The sequence below is a fragment of the Eschscholzia californica genome, unplaced genomic scaffold, assembly GCF_041429995.1.
Source record: "Eschscholzia californica isolate CP2 unplaced genomic scaffold, dmEscCali1.0.p SCAF_3, whole genome shotgun sequence".
Classification (NCBI taxonomy): Eukaryota; Viridiplantae; Streptophyta; class Magnoliopsida; order Ranunculales; family Papaveraceae; genus Eschscholzia; species Eschscholzia californica.
In genome coordinates, this window is record NW_028238420.1 from 37,862,531 (window position 1) to 37,881,232 (window position 18,702).

General features: G+C 35.4%; 2 protein-coding genes across 3 annotated transcripts; one reads left to right on the plus strand and one right to left on the minus strand.

The window, feature by feature from the left end:
* The first annotated feature begins 4,972 nt into the window (after window positions 1–4,972).
* Window positions 4,973–7,265, plus strand: TBL9 (TRICHOME BIREFRINGENCE-LIKE 9). The gene is made up of 4 exons (XM_086669764.1): window positions 4,973–5,388; window positions 5,497–5,886; window positions 5,986–6,144; window positions 6,255–7,265. Exons 1-4 carry the CDS (start codon window positions 5,036–5,038, stop codon window positions 6,595–6,597), a joined length of 1,245 nt encoding a protein of 414 aa, XP_086525890.1. The 5' UTR covers window positions 4,973–5,035; the 3' UTR covers window positions 6,598–7,265.
* Window positions 6,381–16,481, minus strand: LOC147550034 (uncharacterized). Of its 2 annotated transcripts, XR_015237798.1 has the most exons (19): window positions 16,028–16,481; window positions 14,829–15,321; window positions 13,755–13,846; window positions 12,918–13,082; window positions 12,439–12,829; window positions 12,087–12,205; window positions 11,900–11,972; window positions 11,593–11,813; window positions 11,401–11,445; window positions 10,836–10,929; window positions 10,301–10,492; window positions 9,431–9,549; window positions 9,232–9,292; window positions 8,874–9,026; window positions 8,378–8,506; window positions 7,716–7,886; window positions 6,903–6,962; window positions 6,606–6,808; window positions 6,381–6,511 (listed from the first exon to the last, which is right to left on the minus strand). XR_015237798.1 is itself a non-coding variant. In XM_086669763.1 (18 exons), exons 1-18 carry the CDS (start codon window positions 16,066–16,068, stop codon window positions 6,671–6,673), a joined length of 2,757 nt encoding a protein of 918 aa, XP_086525889.1. In that variant the 5' UTR covers window positions 16,069–16,481; the 3' UTR covers window positions 6,381–6,670. The 2 variants fall into 2 exon arrangements, 1 of the variants encoding a protein (XP_086525889.1); XM_086669763.1 differs by having other exon boundaries at window positions 6,381–6,808.
* Window positions 16,482–18,702: the final 2,221 nt, after the last annotated feature.

Sequence of the window (18,702 nt, forward strand, 5' to 3'; positions counted from 1 at the left end):
AAAAAAATCTCAGCTCTCTCTCTAAGTACTCCGGCAAAAGGAGTTTTCCTTCGACAGACCTATGAAGGTCTGCGAGGAGAGAGAATTTTTTGACCTATGAAGGTCGCCGGGCAGAAAAGTTTCCGGCCGGCGACCTTTGCCGGTGAAGATGATGAAGATGATGAGGTGACGAGAAGATGAGGTGACAGAGAGAGGTGAATAGATGGAGGAGAGAGAGGTGATGACTAGTTAACGTTGTTATAATGGAATCTGAAAAAGGAGGCCATCTGGGTATTTTTTTTACAAAGTAGGGGGCTAGGCAGGAAGCTGGTCACAAAGTTGGGGGTTATTTGGGAGATAACCCTTATTTTATTAATACCCCTTGTATAATTGTTGATGTCTCGCCTTTGGACGAGAAATTTACCAAAGAAATTGGTGCAGCAAAAAACTATGGAAAGGAGTGTTGAAGTGCCAACGCAGAAGTTGTCCATGTCGAATTATCACCCGTAATTCAGAGTGTTGATGCAAAACGGTGTTCCAAAAGAGATCCCCTCCTTATGCCATGAATTGACGAGCGTTAGAGTTGAATTTCAACGTTTAAACCCTCATAATGATCTTTTCGTTATTTTGCAATTCCATTTCTTTATAATTTCTTATAATTAGAAGTTGTTTAATTGGAAAAACCAAAATCAAAGTTCTCGATGCCTGAATTTCTCAGCCAAAACCTTTACATCAACTTATTGACGATAACTCCTCAAACTAACATATTTTGTTACCGGTTAATTATTAACAGCAAGAATGTTACCTTGTAGGTGTCATGTCAAAAAATTATCAACTTACATATTTATGTGTAATTGGTAATTCCCCTCAAACAAATAAATTCGGTTAAAATCCATTATTTACGTCATTTATATGTTTCGTCATTAATTAATAATCTTGTTATATACAATTGCATCAAATTATCTCACATCTATAGATTCGTAAAATTTTCACACACCTATTTCTTCTATCTCTAGATTGACAGAAATTTGCATCAAAACCGAAATTTATTTGTTGATTTTACCTTCCCTTTCCGTTAACCAAGTCAACCATTCAAACTTTGTGATTAGTCACATGCTTCAACTTATCTTATGTAAAATCTAACCGTTTAAGGAGGAATCCTACCATCCTAATCTTACCTATAATTTAGTGTATCTCTCTAGGTTTTCAAAAGACAAACGCTAGTTGGTTGGTCATATTCAGGGACGGAACCAGGATTAAAGAACGAGGGGGGCCAATGTAATACGAATTTGGTTAAAATTATGTCATTTAACTTTCATCACTTGAGACCGTCTTCTAAATAGAGATTTTTAGATTAAACTTTTACTAAGTGAGTCACAATTTGTTTTTATTTCGAATCTATGTGAATTGTGCGTCTCTTTCTAATACACTAAAAAAATTAAAATTTATCGACTTTATATGCGAGTTTTTCAACAAAAATAAGTTGCATGTGTATTAATTACAAATTCTGTATTACAATATTTAAATTTAAATTTATAAGAGAAATTAGATGGTTTATATACTATTTCCAAACACACCACCTAGAGAAGTCTTAAAACGATTGTAAAAAATATGCAGCCTCAGGGGATCGAAACTAGGTCACTCAAGTCATTAGCAAATACTTCTACCAAGAAGCCAACGAGTCACAGTTGTCACATTTAATGTATTCCTTATAATAACAGTGTAATACTTGTGCATTAGGGTTACAATGATAGTCAATACGGCTAGGCCGAGGGGGGCCATGGCCCCCTTCGGCCTAGCTGTAGTTTCGTCCCTATTCTATCTTTTGTCTGGTAAGAACAAATTAAAGATGATCATTAGGACCAGTCAAAACTCATAGCAAATCATGAAGATCTTGGCCTAGTGTCTTACCTAGTGTCTTACACTAGCTAATTACGTAGTATTTTAATTAGGGTTTTGGAACTTATTGTTTGTTAACTATCTAAAAGCCAATCAATTAGCTAAAATATATTTGAAAAGGTGTTCTAATATCTAAAAAGAGACAAGTTAGATTTGACTGCTACATTTTATATACCTTCTTCCACATGCAAACTAATATACCTTTTCTATCCACAAAGCTCACTTTCTTTTCATTTTGTATGTAAAACAAAGTCTAGATTCTACAAAGTAGAGAGAGAGAGAGAGAAAGATAGGGATAGATGAGATGATGATCTCTAATGAGATCTGGGATATTATGCTTTCGGTGGTCAAAAAAGTTAATCATAATTAACGCTGTATTGTTAACTTCATGACTAATCACTCTAATTCAACAATTAACTAATACAATCTATGATATACAACTTTTAAGACTCACATCATCTTATATAAATATTTTCAATATTTGAGTAAAAAAATTATTCAATAAAAATGTTGGTTGGAAGTTCGAACACACGTACCCACATCGATTTATTTTCTTGAGAGAAGAAAATGTTATGATACAACAGATTTTTTGAAAAAAAAATATATACATATATATTAAGCTTTAATTTATTTTACAGTTGTGATCCACGTCACTTTGAGTATGGTTCAACTAATAAAAATTGTCAACAGTTGGTAGCCCAAGTGGTTCCAAGGTGTTGACATAAACTCCAGAAAGCCCTGGAGGTCCCAGGTTCGAATCCCAGAGAAGGTGTCAAGTGCCAAATGTAACGACATACGTAGATCGTAGTCGACTTCCAAAAAAAAAAAAAAAAAAAACTAATAAAAATTAAAAGACTACGGGAAGAAGATTTTGGATGTTCTGAAATAATTGAATTGACAAATAAAAAGAGTAAACTTAAACTAATCAAAAGTGTCGCTTTTGAAAACTACTATGGGGTTGAATTACTAAAAGGAATTGTCAAATATAGTATTAAAAGGAATTGAATTACTTAAAAATGAATAAAATAATTAACAGTTAAAATAGATGATGAGATGGAAATATAGATGAAGGAGAATGAGAGTAAGAATGGGTTGACTTTATTTAAATTGTAATTGCTCTCTTCCCCATGAAATTAATGTGCCTAGGTCACTTTAATTTAGGTTCGAAACATCTTCTGTACTTGGATGTACTTAGATGTATCAAGTCCTGATTTAGTACCAAATCCAATCCCCAGTTTCTTGAGATTGCCATGGAGGATTAAGAAATCAGAAACAGCCCTACCAAGATTTCAACTCTCCTCTGTACTACAAATTATGATACATTAATTTATTAGATCCTTCATTTGTTTTTCATTGCAAGGTACAAAGTTAAAATCATAAACATCAACATTGGAAAGCTTTAAGCAGTGGATAATGGTAACATAAACTCTAAAATACTGAAACTCTTGGGTTCGATTCCTAGGCTTGGGTTCGATTCCTAGAGAAGGTAGTTTTATAGTTTATTTTATACTATAGTTTAATTGAATTTTGGGTCTGTTCTTATAAGAGTTTAAATTAGGTGGTTATCGTGCTTATCATTTCTAAAAAATAAAAAATTAAACCATAAAGACATGATTGATTTAGTGTATACAAATTGCTATATCACAAATATGAAGAACCGCATAGCTGCCTTATACGCTATTAAAAAGAACTATTTACGGGCTATTAAGGACACACAAAAACGGCCCAGGAGATAAACTACTCCATAATAGAAGTTACAAATTATGAGATCACCCATGAAGATAAACTTTGGCTTACAAGACTCGTGTCTACAAGTTGTTGATGTTTTCAAAGAGGTTCTGTCAAAGTTATTTCAGAATTAAACGAAATCAACGGTTTTCGATTTCGAGTCAACTTCATTTCACTGGTTGGACCGTTGATTCTCATTTAACTCTAGTGTAGGTCTATGTTTAGACTTTTCTATCATTTTTCTTATCATAACGTCACCTAGTTCTCCTGTGATAAAAAAGGACAATTGGTAAGATCCACTTTGTTTGGAAGTTTAAACATGACAATGACTGGTATATGAAGATGTGATATTTATCAAGATTTATGCTCTTAAGAGCTAGAGGAATATTAAGATTTATGCTCTTAAGAGCTAGATGAATATCATATGTTTACTTCGTAACTTATAAGCATCAGTGTTTCATAACGGGTGTCGGGAGCCTGAAGATTGCACGCCATTACTGCCTTAAATGGCCACGATGAATGCGTAACCTCCATTTTGGATGTCTTTCCTAGCATGTTCCAAATGTACTAGACGTGTTATTACGTTATGTACGGTTTGTGCTGCTACTCGTATTCCACGCCACAAATGACGATTGCTCACCCTTGCCCTTGGCCTGCACAAACATGGACTCATCTAACGCGTGAAACATTACTACTAGAGAGTGCAATCGCTAGAAACTCGTAGAAAATCCGGAAGTCCTACACAAGCTATCAAGGGTGCATCTTATTCAATACAATGCAAAAAAATCTTATCAGCCCCTGACATATACGAAACTCTATTATTAAGAGGGTGATGCTTTTGTACACATGTTGCATTGCTACCGTAAGCTCGTGTCATGAGATGTTTACAATGAAAGAAGTCCTCATTTTGTGTCGTTCAAGACATAAGCTTAACTTACAAATCGAATCCTTACTGCCACCAAAGTGATCCAAGGAACCCGTTACTAATTGACTCACATCTCATACTCCAAGCCCATCTTATAGGCACCTCAAACAAAACAAGATTTATGGGGTTCATCTTCATCCTACCCAAACGAAATCAGGTAAAGATGTAAGTTTTTTTTTTCTCTTAAATTCACTTGCCCTAGTTCAGTTTTAGGTTTTGCTTCATCCCCATAACATGAAAAAAAATTTGTTCTCAAGTCAAAATTTTGCCACATAATATTCTAAAAAATCTCCAACAAATCTTATTCTAAGGTGGCATCAAGAAGTGGTATACATGTTGGGTGGAAAAAGATTCCCTGGCTACAACACGTCTTCTCTAACAGAAAACAGTCATCAACCCAATAGATGAAAAACGTTACACCTTTAAAACTATTTAGAAAAAAACGTTCTTAATTTCTCATACAAACCAAAAGAAAGAATTCTTCAATTTCTTTTCCCTTCTTCCATGGATCTTCAAAATCTTGTTACGAAATTTCAAAAGAATTTGTTCAAGAAAGAAGTTCTCTATGCCTTTACCTTTCTTCTTCTCCTATTTTCTTTTCTTGATTATTTTCATTCTTCTCAACCTCAATTTCTTTATAAAAGTGATCTCTCATCACATATTTTATCAAATAATCGAAATCCCATTCATGAGAATTGTGATTATTCCAAAGGTAAATGGGTTCAAGATGAAAGTAATCAATCCTACAATGAAGATTGCCCATTTCTTGATCCTGGATTTCGATGTCATCGAAATGGCAGGAAGGATGACAATTATCTCAAATGGCAATGGCAACCGGATGATTGCAACATTCCGAGGTGGGTTCTCTATTAATGGCTTGCCCACCATGCAAAATTAAGAGAGAGAAACTCTTTCCCTATATATATATGTTTATATCATGATGAAAATTTTCTTTTGGATTACAGATTTAATGCAAGTGAATTATTGGAAAGAAGCAGAAATGGGCGTATAGTATTTGCAGGGGATTCAATAGGAAGGAATCAATGGGAGTCTTTGATATGCATGCTAGCACAAGGAGTTTCTAACAAGAGTAGTATCTATGAAGTAAATGGAAACCCTATAACCAAACACAAAGGATACCTCTCTCTTCGATTCCACGACTACAATCTTACAGTTGAATATTACAGAGTCCCTTTCCTGGTAATCGTCGATCGTCCTCCTCAGAATTCGTCAAACAGAATTCGAAGCTCAATTAGGGTTGATCAATTGCACTGGAGATCGAAACAATGGAGTGGAGCTGATATCCTAATTTTCAATGCTGGACATTGGTGGAATCAAGATAAAACTGTAAAGATGTAATGAAAAAAAAAACTCTCATCATTCTCTCTAATGGGTTTCTAATTTTTCGGATTATTTGAAGAAACTAACTAGTGGAGTTGGAAACGTTGTTACAGGGGCTGTTATTTTCAAGAAGGTAGTAAGATAAACATGACAATGAATGTAATGGAAGCATTTTGGAGGTCTTTACAGACATGGAGATCATGGGTTATTCAGAATACAGATCCTAAAAATAGCTATGTATTTTTCCGAAGCTATTCTCCTGTTCATTTCAGGCAAGTAAAACTGAGATTAAAATCACTGATGTTCTCCGAATTTCTTAAAACTAGATTTTTAACCCTAATTACGTAGAACTAAGTCATGATTTTGAACCCTAATTGTGCAGAGAAGGAACATGGGACGATGGAGGACATTGTGACACTAATACCGCACCAGAAACTAACTATAAAAAGCTGGAACCAGAGCCATGGAATAACATGTTTATCTATAAAACAATTGAAAAGATGAAAGGTTTGAAGAGAAATATACAGTTTTTGAATATTACGTATCTTACAGAGTTTAGGAAAGATGGTCATCCTTCGAACAACAGAGAGCCAGGCACTCCAGTTCCTTCGCCACAAGACTGCAGTCATTGGTGCCTCCCTGGAGTGCCAGATACGTGGAACAAGCTTCTTTACGCCCATCTGTTATCAAAAGATTACAGAACCAAGAAGAGCCAAAATGTATAGATTGTTACCAAAGAATGAGCTGTTCATTGATATTCGAAGCTCGTCTCTGGGGAAAGTATTTCCGACTCGAAACTTATAAATTGTCCGGGCCAGTTGTGATGCTATCCACCACTGCATTCTCGTCAGATTTCATTTCCTTGAGCTCCAACTCCTTCAGTTTCTCGAGCTTCCTTAACAGATCTAACCTCTCTGGTCCATATGTCGATGGTATCTGCCAAACGGAAGTAGTTCTGTTCTTAATATACATTTCTTGATTTCAGACTGGCAATTTATGGAGACAGAGAACAGGATCGAAATTCACATACCAAAGATGGAACATATCTTTGGATAGCGGCCAACATTGCTGCATGACCAACCGCCGTAACCTGTAGATCATCAGGATGCAGAACTTGGGTTATTGGGGTTCAAAAGTCATTGAGAAAGTATAATGATAATTGTTCTTTTTAAAGGATAAGTAATGGAAAGCGTAACCATGGAAAAATATAATAGGTACAAAATATGATCGAAGAACAATTTGAACTTAGCGAGTACAAGTTTACATCATGTATAGAAGATCAATGTGCTTTATGTTAACAATTTTCTTTCGAACGGTTTAGTATTAACATTTTGGTTCCAAACTTTGAAATTTGAATTGTTTTGTATGATGAGAAATCTCTTTCTCTTGATCACTTATAATGTCTACGTCCATTCAAAAATATGCTGACAAGTCGTGATTTTTATCATCAAGATGCATATGGCTCGTTATACCGACCACAGATCTCTTAGTACATCCACCAAAATGGATCGTAAATGAGACAATGCAACACATGCATGACAGAGCCCCCTCAGCCATCATCAGGAATTTAGATGAAGTGATATGCCTTGTCTTTGAATGCTAATGCATGACTTGTATACCTAAAGAAATATTAGAGAGACCAACAGATGTTTCATCTTTGTGAAGGCGTACCATCATTCGAGCAGTCTATTTTCTATAATGTACAACTGCAGTAGTAGTAATCATCAGTTAAGATGCAGATGTACAAACCTGGGGTTGGTGTTTGTTTAAGAGATTTTATTATAATAGTAAATCAGAGTAAGGGAAAAGGGATACTGAATGGTAATGAGTTTCATGTACGAACCGGAAGAAGCATGAGAATCCCAATAGGAACTACCGATGCCAAGTCGGTTACCGTTCTCCGAAGAGCCTTCTTTTCTTTTTCTGTCAGTTCATCTCCCGTAAGAACCCTCCCAAGCAACCACATAGCTGTGGATGTATCAATTGCTAAGAGCTGAGTACCTTGCCAAACATCCTGCTCATAGGAAAGATAGGATACCCATCATTGAAATGTCAGGGGCGTGTACTATTTAGATTTTTCAGAAAGATCTCGACTTCTTTTGAGTGATTAAGTCTACAGTTTTACTTAATCACTAGATATAAACTATTTTTAAAGCACAGGAGTCAGATATGTAGCCCTCAAATCTTTCAAGTTCACATAATCAGACACCTCCATGTACAGAAAATATAACCACGAAATTTTTCTTCAGCTGAAGTTTCATTTTAATTGTTGCAGATCTCGAGCAATCATACCAGGTGTGGTTCAAACTGTTTGTATTTGTTTCTAAGGACACCAGCACAAGGAAACAAAACTTATGGCTTAATGAATGTAGTATTGTAAGGCTCGGTGTCTGTAATTGTATTTTTTAATCGGGACGTGACCAATGGGATCATTGTGTTTATCTTAGATTTTTTGGCATTTGTCGGAATAAATAAGAGACTGATGATGTTGAAAGATGTTTGTACCGTGCCAGTCTCTTTCAGCTTGTCAATTGACTTTCCAATGATACTTTCTTTCTTCTGCACCATAACTAGTCCACCAGCTGCAGCTTGAGACGCGTAATTACTGACAATCTCTTCAGCAATATTTGTATCCTGCGAGAACACACCTCAGTCTATTTAATCAATCAGTAAGATGCATTCTGAATCCAATTACTCATGTGATAACTTATTGATGGACACCAAGACTGGTCAAGTTCAGGTTCTCTCCCAGCCAAATCCAGTTCACGTCTTAGGCAAAACACATTAGTTTCAGGCCAAACTACAATATTTGGGCTTCTAAGGGTTTTGTGTTCTACCTGTTAGAGAAAGGACATGAAGAGTAGATTGAGAAAAGGAAGGTAGAGGTGGTAGAAGAAACAAGAGAGCAGGAAGATACGAGAAGGATAGAAGAGAAGAAAGATTAATACTATGCATTAGAACAAAACTGTGACTCGCCAGATACAAAATGTACAGAAGATACCTCCTTCTCATCAGATTGTTGGCTACTCCTTTGAACTCGATTTTCAAGTTCAATTAACTCATGCCTTAAAAGTTCAAAGCGACGAATCTCATTTGACTCTGGTTCTGCATCATCAATACTTGAAACAGTGGTCTGATCTAAATATTTACCTTCCTGCGCAAAACGAAAGCACACTTTGCAAAGTTATGTTCTGAAAAAGCATGACATATAACACATGATATGTGGAACGGTGGATAAAGGATCATTTTTTACTTTAACAGATTCCTCAGGGGCAAAATCTCATTTAAGTGGGGGAAATAGTAAACATTACTACTTCCCATAAAATCATTGAGTGCTAGTAAAGACAATCAATACGTACTGGTGATCCAGGTTTATCAGGGGCGAAGAAGCTCCATGAACCACGGGAATTACTGACCACCCTGAAAGAGGAACTCTGTAAATCAGAGCACACCAACAAAGGAAACAAATCCAAAGCCAAGTCTTAAATAAGATAAGATGGCACTTGATAAAGGGGAATGCCACAAGAAAACTAGAAACATATGGCCAAAGAGTCAAACCTATCTGCAGCGTCGCTGCCACTACTATCTACCATCAGATCAGCACTTTTGCCAGTTTTTCTCTTTGATTTTTGTCCTTGATTACTAATTGAAGATGCTGAAAGACCTTCAATATCTTCCTGATTTATCAATAGAAACAAACACATCAGATATTATTACAATGACAAAAATTTTGAACTTATGGCACTGAACAAAGAGATTTAAGTGCATCGAACAAACCGAGATACGGGATACGAGATATGAAACGAGATATATATTCACACAAAGTTATCAGAGTCAAATGAATTGACAGGAAGATGAAGATTTGCAATATCATTTGGAGAACTGAGATCCAACTCCTTGTAATGCATGTTCTCGTAGACAAATGACATTCTGTCATAATCTAACCAGACTGTCAACTGTCGAACCCATCTATAAGTGGAATACTTTTATGCAGTCAAAATTAGGGGGAATTGTACAAAACTCCCTAGGCCAATTTTCTTTTGTGGAAAAGGATATATCATATTTAAGCCTCATCTCCTTATGAAAGGTTTGCACATAGTTTTGACGGGTTTGCACTGGTAGCAATGTGTTGTGCCAAATTCAAGAGGTTAGGCCTTGCACAATGTGGTGAGGCAAGAATCGGACCGTCTCACGACATAAAAAGATATCCATGGTCACATTATTTCACATATCTGGTAGACTGATATATGCCAATAGTGAATAATAATCATGAGTAAATTTATATTATTAGCAGTCCAATTTAATATTGCAAACACAATTTCGACACTAAGGTTGTTAATTCCCAGATCGTTCCTCGGGCCTATGGTCCACAGTCAATCCTACAACCGATGTTCTCTGACAAGTATCTATAGACAGATAATTAAATACCTCCTGAAAAGACGCAGCTTTTGCTCTGAAAGATGCCTCCAGAAATTCAGCTTCTTTTTTGAGCTTCCTTATCCTCTCAAGATCAGAGCAAGCAGCTTTTAAATGTTCTTTTCCCTGATTAGAGCTGGAAACGTGCAACTCTTGAAGCAAGTCTTCTAATCTCTTTAGAGCTTCTTCAACATTTTCCAATGCCTGATACCAGATTTCAAATATTATAAGCATTCAGAAAGATAGGAAAAAAAAGTATAAGAAAGGAAGGAAACTGAGGCTAGACATTCACATCCCTAGTCTACATGATTTTGGCAAGATAGGTGTGAATATCTGTTGTATTAGATATAGCTACACCAACACCTATTTCCCAAGCGCATCTCAACTGATTGCTTTATATGTTTGCACTTGAAAGGAAATAACAAAGAATACTGAATATTCACGACAGTTCACGCGTGTGGAATAAATGATCAAAGATACCTCCTTTGGTGTCAACATATTTCCATATTGTTTTTGAAAGTTACATTGTACCAAAAGATATGGCTACCTTGTCAAAAGAATCTAGTTCTCCCTCAGTCGGTAAATTTTCAAACCGAGTTCTCTCAACTTGATAGCGTGTCACATCGTCACCCATTTTATTCCTGCACCACATTTTGTAAAGTGTTTAACAAGTATTAATCATCCACATATTGCTAATAGAAAAACAGGCTCAATGCTTTTTTGTGGTAGTGGATTAGATTCGTCCGAGTCATATCTGTACCAGAGTGTACCTATAAAAACCACTTACTAAGAAAACAATTTCCGAATAATAATAATAATTTATAATCATAATTGTAATGTAGAAACTGGAAGGTGGTTCTTCAGTTTTCCACTGGAATGACTAAGTTCACTGTAGTATCGGTCTGAATGCAAGTCGAAAAAATCACACAGAGCATGGTCCTATTTCCAGCTTGTAAGGTATTCACTGAATAAGGGTGCACTACACTATGAATACCACCAACAAACTCCAAAAACAAGATGGTACATAGTAAGATAATAATAACTCAGTGAAATGAGAAAAAAATGAAGAACTGAATAAGAAAGTCTTGTTGCAAATGCATATTAGAGCTTACTTTAGTATTCCCAATTCTTTTGTGCACTCCTGTAATTTGTTGTGCCTAGGGAAAAGGAGAAAATATTCAGAATAACATACTGATTTAAAAAGTACTAAGTTTATGTTCCCTAAAATATACATACATATATATATATATATATATATATATATATATATATATAATAATTAAACGAATTAGTAGTTTAAATACCCTCTAGCAAGATAAGTCGCTGCTTTAATATGAGACGGATTCTCCAGCCATTTACTGTACTTAATAAAACTTTGCATCCAAAATGAGCACACATCTAACACTAGAGGAATTGCTGTTGCATTCGGAGGTCCCTTCGGTGTTTTAGTATGAGAACGAGATCGCTTCAATGTACCTTCTTTAATGGGATAGAAAGGAAGCCACTCCAGTTCTTCACAGACTACCTATGAATTTTAAATAGAACTCAAATCAACATGATTAGAAGGGCAACTACTTAATCAGAAAAGGGTACATTACAAAACATGCTGACCTCCACATACAGTTGATAAGAACTGATTGATGAAAGCTGAGGATAGTACAGAACGCTACCACCAATAAGGTACCTGAAAAACACATAGAAAGTGAAAAAAAAGGCAAACAAATGAAAGACGACAAGCAAAACCTGAAGATGTGGTATGCAAAAGTACAGGAAAAACCAGTTGTAGTATGAGGCGTACCTGATTAAGCTCTCAATGGGATCATCCACAACATCGAAGTTGTTTACGGATAAGAAGGATTGTGTACTTCTGCCTAAGGCGATAAAGAACCCAAATATTGCTAAATCTTTTTCCAACACCTGCATAATTCATGATGGAAATTGTAGGTGTCAAGTTTCTGAAGTACGCAGGTCAAGTCCTAAACTTCTAATCCTTACCAATCAACAGAGTCTGTGTTTTTAACCACATTTTAACCGCAACAAGGGGGTGTGGGTGTTTGCGAAGAAATTTGTTCGAGACTAACTTAAGAAGCAGTATCACTTGGATAGAACTACAAAATTGTCTTCAAAATTTTAAATATACATTTTCTTACCTCAATACTTTCAGATGTTGTCAGTCTAGACCAAATCTTCTCACGATCAATAGCCCGCTGCAGTTGTTGCTGTATCAGTTCCACCCAGAAAGCAAGCTCATCTGATCCTCTATCATTTACTCTACAAGATGCAGCCCGGGGGCCAAAATGAACAAGAAATTCTCTTCGTAGACCAATATCTCTCACAGAACTGTAAGCTTGACGTATTGAAATTAAGTCAAGTAGCATATCCATCAATCTACCGGTTTCATCTGGGATCAAAGAGAAGAATTGGGGGCAAGAAACTTTGGCTGGTCCAAGTTTTGTAATTGCAGCAACACATGTCAGAGCAAGCATGAGCAGTGATATGTCACTTGAGCGGCCTGAAGCCAACGTTAATCCTTTCCCGCATCTGGCAGTAATAGAAAATTACATATTTCAGCAATTTCATCGAGAAAAATGTGAACTCTCTAAAACGAGAAAAACAAGGAATATCGTACACTGAAGTTGCCGCAGTGAAGCGTGCATCCCTTTCAAGATAGTTAACAAAAGTTGTAACAACCATTGGAAGTTGCTCTGACCAAAACCATTCATAAGTCTCAGGTTGCTTGGTGGATAACTCGTCCTTAATTAAACTTTCCAGGGGAACAGATTGCCTTAATAAACTGCACCAGATAATTCATTAAATACTACATAATTGGCGAGGAAGATTAGTAGCATACTTAAGGTAAAAAAAAGCATCAAAATTGATGCTCACTCAGTATATGACTGCCTTTAGAAACATGAACAGGTGGACCAACAACACTGTAGCTTTAGATAGTTAAAAACTTAAAATCATGGCAACAACAATTCAAAAGTGATGCAAATCTAGAAAGGAAACTTGCTTATCCTATTTAGTTTCATTAAGTCAAGTAGAAAGGAAAAGTGTGGTTAAAAATTCAGTAAAACCTGTACGCCTCGAGGCGTGCCCCTAGGTGAAGTGGTCTGCTTTCGCCTCAAGGGGTACACATCTACCACATAAAACAAAACCTACAAACATCGTATATAAGAAGTAACTACATTTATATTTCTTGTTTGTTTATAATTGAAGTCTTTATATTACTATTGCAAAGTGAAAAGAGACTACATTATCTTATTTTTGTACATAAATTCGGTATCATTTATTTTTCTAAAAGAAATACTATACGCCTTTTGCGCATCGAGGCATACGCCTCAACGCGGCACTTTGCTTTTCCGGAGCAAACCGCCTTGAGGCAGGAAAACGTTATTTTTAAACATTCAGAGCCACTAAATTGAAGCAGTCGCAAGTAAAGATAATCTAGAACTGACTTACTCACCTCCGTTGAACCAAAACATTGACATCCCTGTCTCTTCTATCCCCTCGCGAAGAAATCTCACTAGCTGCTTGCAATAAAGAGTATATAGCCGCCTGGCAGAACAAATCATCGGTAAGTAGCATATAACATAAAATGTTCAAATTGACTATACCAGATCTTATTTAAACAAGCAATATATGCACGAAGAACCTTGCAGTATTTTATTCTAAGCAAAATCATGAAGGTCCAAAATTACAAAAAAAATTGACTTTCAATTTCTTTGTAACAGTGCTGGAGGAAGACAGCAAGTGTAGATCTCCTAGAAATAACTGTTATTATCTCAGTATACGGATTAAAGAAACACTCACAATACTCAAGGACGTGATACATTAAAACCAGAATCTCCTGTTTTAGCTCTAATTTGTAACTTGGTACAATCATCAATAGGATCTAAATCATAACAAAGCTATGTAACACAGAATATGCATCAAAGCTCAGATATAGTATGGCACCTACGATACTCAAAGAGTGAATCTGATCAATTCCACATGGATAATGTGAGATTTTGCACGTAGAACTTGCATGCACTTGCCCACGGTCATGTTAGGACCATAAACCATGATATGTTGACACATTTTGTGTATATTTGACAATGGTTGGTCAGAAGTAAAGACATCATAACATGAAGGACCTCCCCACGACGAAAAAAATATGGGTACAGTCACATCCCTAGCCTTTTCCACTTGCAGGACTGGACACCTCAAAATGTTTTGATGTGTCAATTGAGTCGATACTCGAACTGGTGTCCATGTGACATAGTATAGAAGTAACTACATTCTGACCATTACCCTTTTTCTTCTTTCCCCTTTTCTCTATTACTTTTAAGATGGTATCAGAAACTCTGAGGACAGTATTTGCTTTAGCTTGAAACATTGAAGCCAAAGCACGACTGAGAAACTACTGAATTTCATCAGGCTAAAGGTGATGTGTTTGTCAACTTGCAAATGCAAGATCTTTCTCGGAGCACTAAAAGTAAAGAGAAAAGTAATAATTGCATGTATGCGAAAAGTTGCAATTTGATGTAACATGACGGACCTGATATGATAGTGATTTCACCCATGCATTTTTGTCCACACCAAGCCATGCAGTTGAAAACCAAGGCGCTCTCTGTAAGGAGCTTTGTTGTTTAATGCCCAACTCAAAAACTCTTGCTGCATCATGTACGCACTGGATTAATCCATCACTGTAGTCTTCCCCTTGCAAAGTTTGATCCAATTTAGTCCTCATGTCCTCTACATCACTGCTTGGACTGGATTGAGGTGTCCCATTGACTTTCACACCGTCATCAGCTGAAGCTAATGGAAAGAAGGACCCTAATCTTCTAGCTTTACTAAACATTGGTAGGTACTCTTTGAGTTCAACCCACTTTACACAACGACTGTTCTTATCGTACTCCATTAAACCATGCCTCATTGGATATCTCTTCCTCGGAGAATAGAAGTTACACCTAACACGATTTACATCCACAATATTTTTGTAGAAAAAATGAATTCTTATATGTTTTCGTGAAGGATACGGATTTGAGTTGCTGCATAAACAGTAACAAAACCTAAAATTAGCTGCAATCATGGTAGGTGAAAATTTAAAACCACAAATTGAAATCAATTATACGTAAGTGTTAACGTGTAATAGTAAGACAACATCATTTCCAATATATCATAAATGCACTTAAATTGGCAGGAACAACGGTATAGATTCCGCTAAATTTCAAAAAGAAGAAAAAAGTGTTCATTGTTCTACAATTCGTAAGGGGAAATAAAACCTAAGTTTACTACATAAGAAGAAAACCTTAAGAATCTAACTGATTCATCTTCTAAACGTCTTAATCAAGAAAATGTTAGTAGAAGACTACCAGCAAATTTGATACAAGAATCAGCTGTTGCTTAATTCACTTATTACTCATAAGCTTGACACAAAACAAACAGATCTAAACTGAAATTGATCACTTTTAGTCCACACACAGTCAAACCAAAAGAAAAACTAGACTAATCCAGGAAGAAAAAAAAAACTTCAAATACAGCGATCGATTCCAAGTTTCTTAAGAACATATTAAAGGCATAAACAAAAATTAGATTAACAACGAAGAATCATAAATTCATACAATCTATGTTTCAGCGAATCCCTAGAACTTACGATTCCTGTACCTACATCGATAAATTAGTAATAACAGAGTAAAATTTCACTGAAACTAAAATGAAAATCAGTAGAATAGATGAGATTTGGTTGGTTGTTACCTTGAAGTGATGAAACTCTGATGTTGAAATTTAATCGACATTAATGGTGAAGATTTTGAGAGTAAAAGAAAGTAAAAAAAAGGAGAAGAAGTTTCTGGTGAGAGGAATTGAGTTGGTTTTGTTAAGGAAACAAAATGGATACGATTAGTGAGTGAGAGAGAGAGAGAGAGAAAATCAGAGAAATGGTGGGAAATGGAAGAGGAAAATTTTGGGCGCGATGATGAGTATCTGAGTTAGAGAGAAAAATGGAGAGCTGACGTGGCTGTTATCCGGAGACGTGGTGAAATAATCAATCACAAAACTGGTAGCCTCCCCTCCGCTTCACAGTACCCGGGGGTACCCATCAAAATTCAGTTCATCTTTTTTTTCTTTGAAAGACCGACTACTTAAACGGGTATAAATGTGTCTTATATTCGAAAACTAGATTATACATACTTATTTGGTTCACTCAAACAAAAAGATATCTCCGTTATACTACTTTTATTCCTATGGTCTGACGGCACACTGATTTGTTTTCCAATTGATTGTTTATTTTCTAAAGTACAGTTTCGAATTTTCGACTTGCGTAATTTATATCAAAAATACTAATTTCGACAAAAAAAAAAAATCTTTGTGGTCTCTATGTACACCGATTTTCTTGAGAGATTGAATATACGAATAAGGCAGTATTTTTGTAGGAAGGTAACGTTTGTCTAATAATTCTTCTCTTGATACAAAATTAAGCCTTTGTTTAGTATCCAGGTTGATCATGATTCTAGTAGATATTTCCACTAACTCTTATAAATCTTCAAACTAACACATAAAAGAGCTAAGAAAAATTAAAGGACGTCATGCACACTCAATTTTTATTTTGACTTTGACTCCAAAAATCATTACATCCAATAAATATATGAATTGAATAAGTTTCATAACTATCATTATCAAAGACATCTTGGACTATAAAGGTCATATAAAGACCCTTAAGGTTATCTTAGGGGTATGAATGTTTATTCCTCTTGGTATTTCATTTATGTCTTTTAACACAAGTCAATAAATGATAGATTTCATATCCACTGTGAATTATACTCGCGAGTTCCGATTTTTTTGAAGTGCACACTTTATTTGTTATTATTTTTTTTTTTAATAAAGTAACGTGCTATCAGGGTCCATGAATGTGTAGGTAATATCTGGATGGCTCAAAATTTTGCATAATGAGGATCGTCTGGAATAATGTCCGCTTCGGAGAAATAACAAAGAGTTCAACAAAAAAATCAAAGAGTTTCGGAATACGAGGACTTTTGGGTGGATTTGGTGGAAATTTTGATTTTTTTTTTATAATTGTCAGCGTGTCCCGAACCAAATTTGACTTTTCTCTCAAACACGCGCCACTATCACCTAAAACTAAATCCATTATTTCCTTTATTTAGTTCGTGCTATTCTCTCCCTCCCACAATTCTCTCCCACATTCCAAGTGAAAAATATAAATGACAATATTAACCCTTTAATTAAATTTTGAGAAGTCAATATAGATGTTATTTCTAAATGTTAGTGTAGGTAAATAAATAAAAAGTAGTTTTGATAAGCTACCAAATATAAAAAACTGCTTAGAACCGTGTAGTGAAGCTTAGAATGAGGAAGTAGTTACTACCTTTTAAATTTGTAAACGTGAGATAAGTTGGATGCTTTTAAAATGTGTCTCAAGATCAAGGGACTTTATTTACTAATGAAGATTGCATGGTCAAGATTTATACGCAATGTTTATGACATGGCATCAAAACCTAGCTAATTTGTTATATTTTTACTTGAAATGTGGGAGAGAATCGTGGGAGGGAGAGAATAGCACGAACCAAATAAAGGAAATAGTGGATTTAGTTTTAGGTTTGCTACCACTTAATCTACATCTTTTAAGAAAGGGTTTTTTGAACTTACCCCCTCATCACTAATTGGTAATTGAGTTTACCCCCCTCAATAATGAGCAATTGAGTTTACCCCCTTAGATTTGTTATTTTTGACAAAAACACAAAGATTGTGTTAGGTGTACGTGAAATAAATGTGACTACCAAGAACAATTATAATTCAATATGATTTCTCTTAATTGTTCCACTTCACTTTTATTGTTTGATTTAGTCGGTAATAAAATTAGTAAAGATTGATTTTGGTTGTAATTTGTGATTTTATCATCTCATGCCAAACATGCCCTTAGCAGTTTTGCTAAAAATACAAAATTCAAGGGGGTAAGCTCAGTTACTAATTACTGAAGGGGGTAAAATCAATTACTAATTAGTTTTGAGGGGGTAAGTTCAAAAAACCCTTTAAGAAAATCCAAGCATTGCCGCGCCAACCCATCTTTTATGTTATGTATGAATTTCTCCTTCACGTAGGACTTTACTTCAATTTGGAATCAGGGACGGATCCAGGATTTTCACTTAGGGGGTGCGGATTTATAATAATTTTTTTTTGCAAACACAATAACTAATAAAATACTTATATTCATTAATTATATTAATACATCTAGTATTACAAAATACTTATATTCATTAATTGACCTCTGCGTCAGTTCATATTTTGAAATGTTTGCATAATCAACTCATTGTCAATTTCACTAAAACTTATTTTTCAGTAAAGACTACTAAACTATCATTGCCATGCATCACTCATCATGTTTCTTAAACGTGTTTTAACTAGCTTCATAGCTG

Excerpts from the sequence above, each read along its gene's own strand:
- TBL9 (XM_086669764.1), top strand. The coding sequence starts at position 5,036 with ATGGATCTTCAAAATCTTGTTACGAAATTTCAAAAGAATTTGTTCAAG. Across the intron at positions 5,887-5,985 it reads CAAGATAAAACTGTAAAGAT|GGGCTGTTATTTTCAAGAAG; the intron begins GTAATGAAAAAA and ends ACGTTGTTACAG. Across the intron at positions 6,145-6,254 it reads TATTCTCCTGTTCATTTCAG|AGAAGGAACATGGGACGATG; the intron begins GCAAGTAAAACT and ends CTAATTGTGCAG.
- LOC147550034 (XM_086669763.1), bottom strand. The coding sequence starts at position 16,068 with ATGTCGATTAAATTTCAACATCAGAGTTTCATCACTTCAAG. Across the intron at positions 12,206-12,438 it reads CAACATCTGAAAGTATTGAG|GTGTTGGAAAAAGATTTAGC; the intron begins GTAAGAAAATGT and ends TGAATTATGCAG. Across the intron at positions 9,293-9,430 it reads GGCAGCGACGCTGCAGATAG|GGTGGTCAGTAATTCCCGTG; the intron begins GTTTGACTCTTT and ends TTCCTCTTTCAG.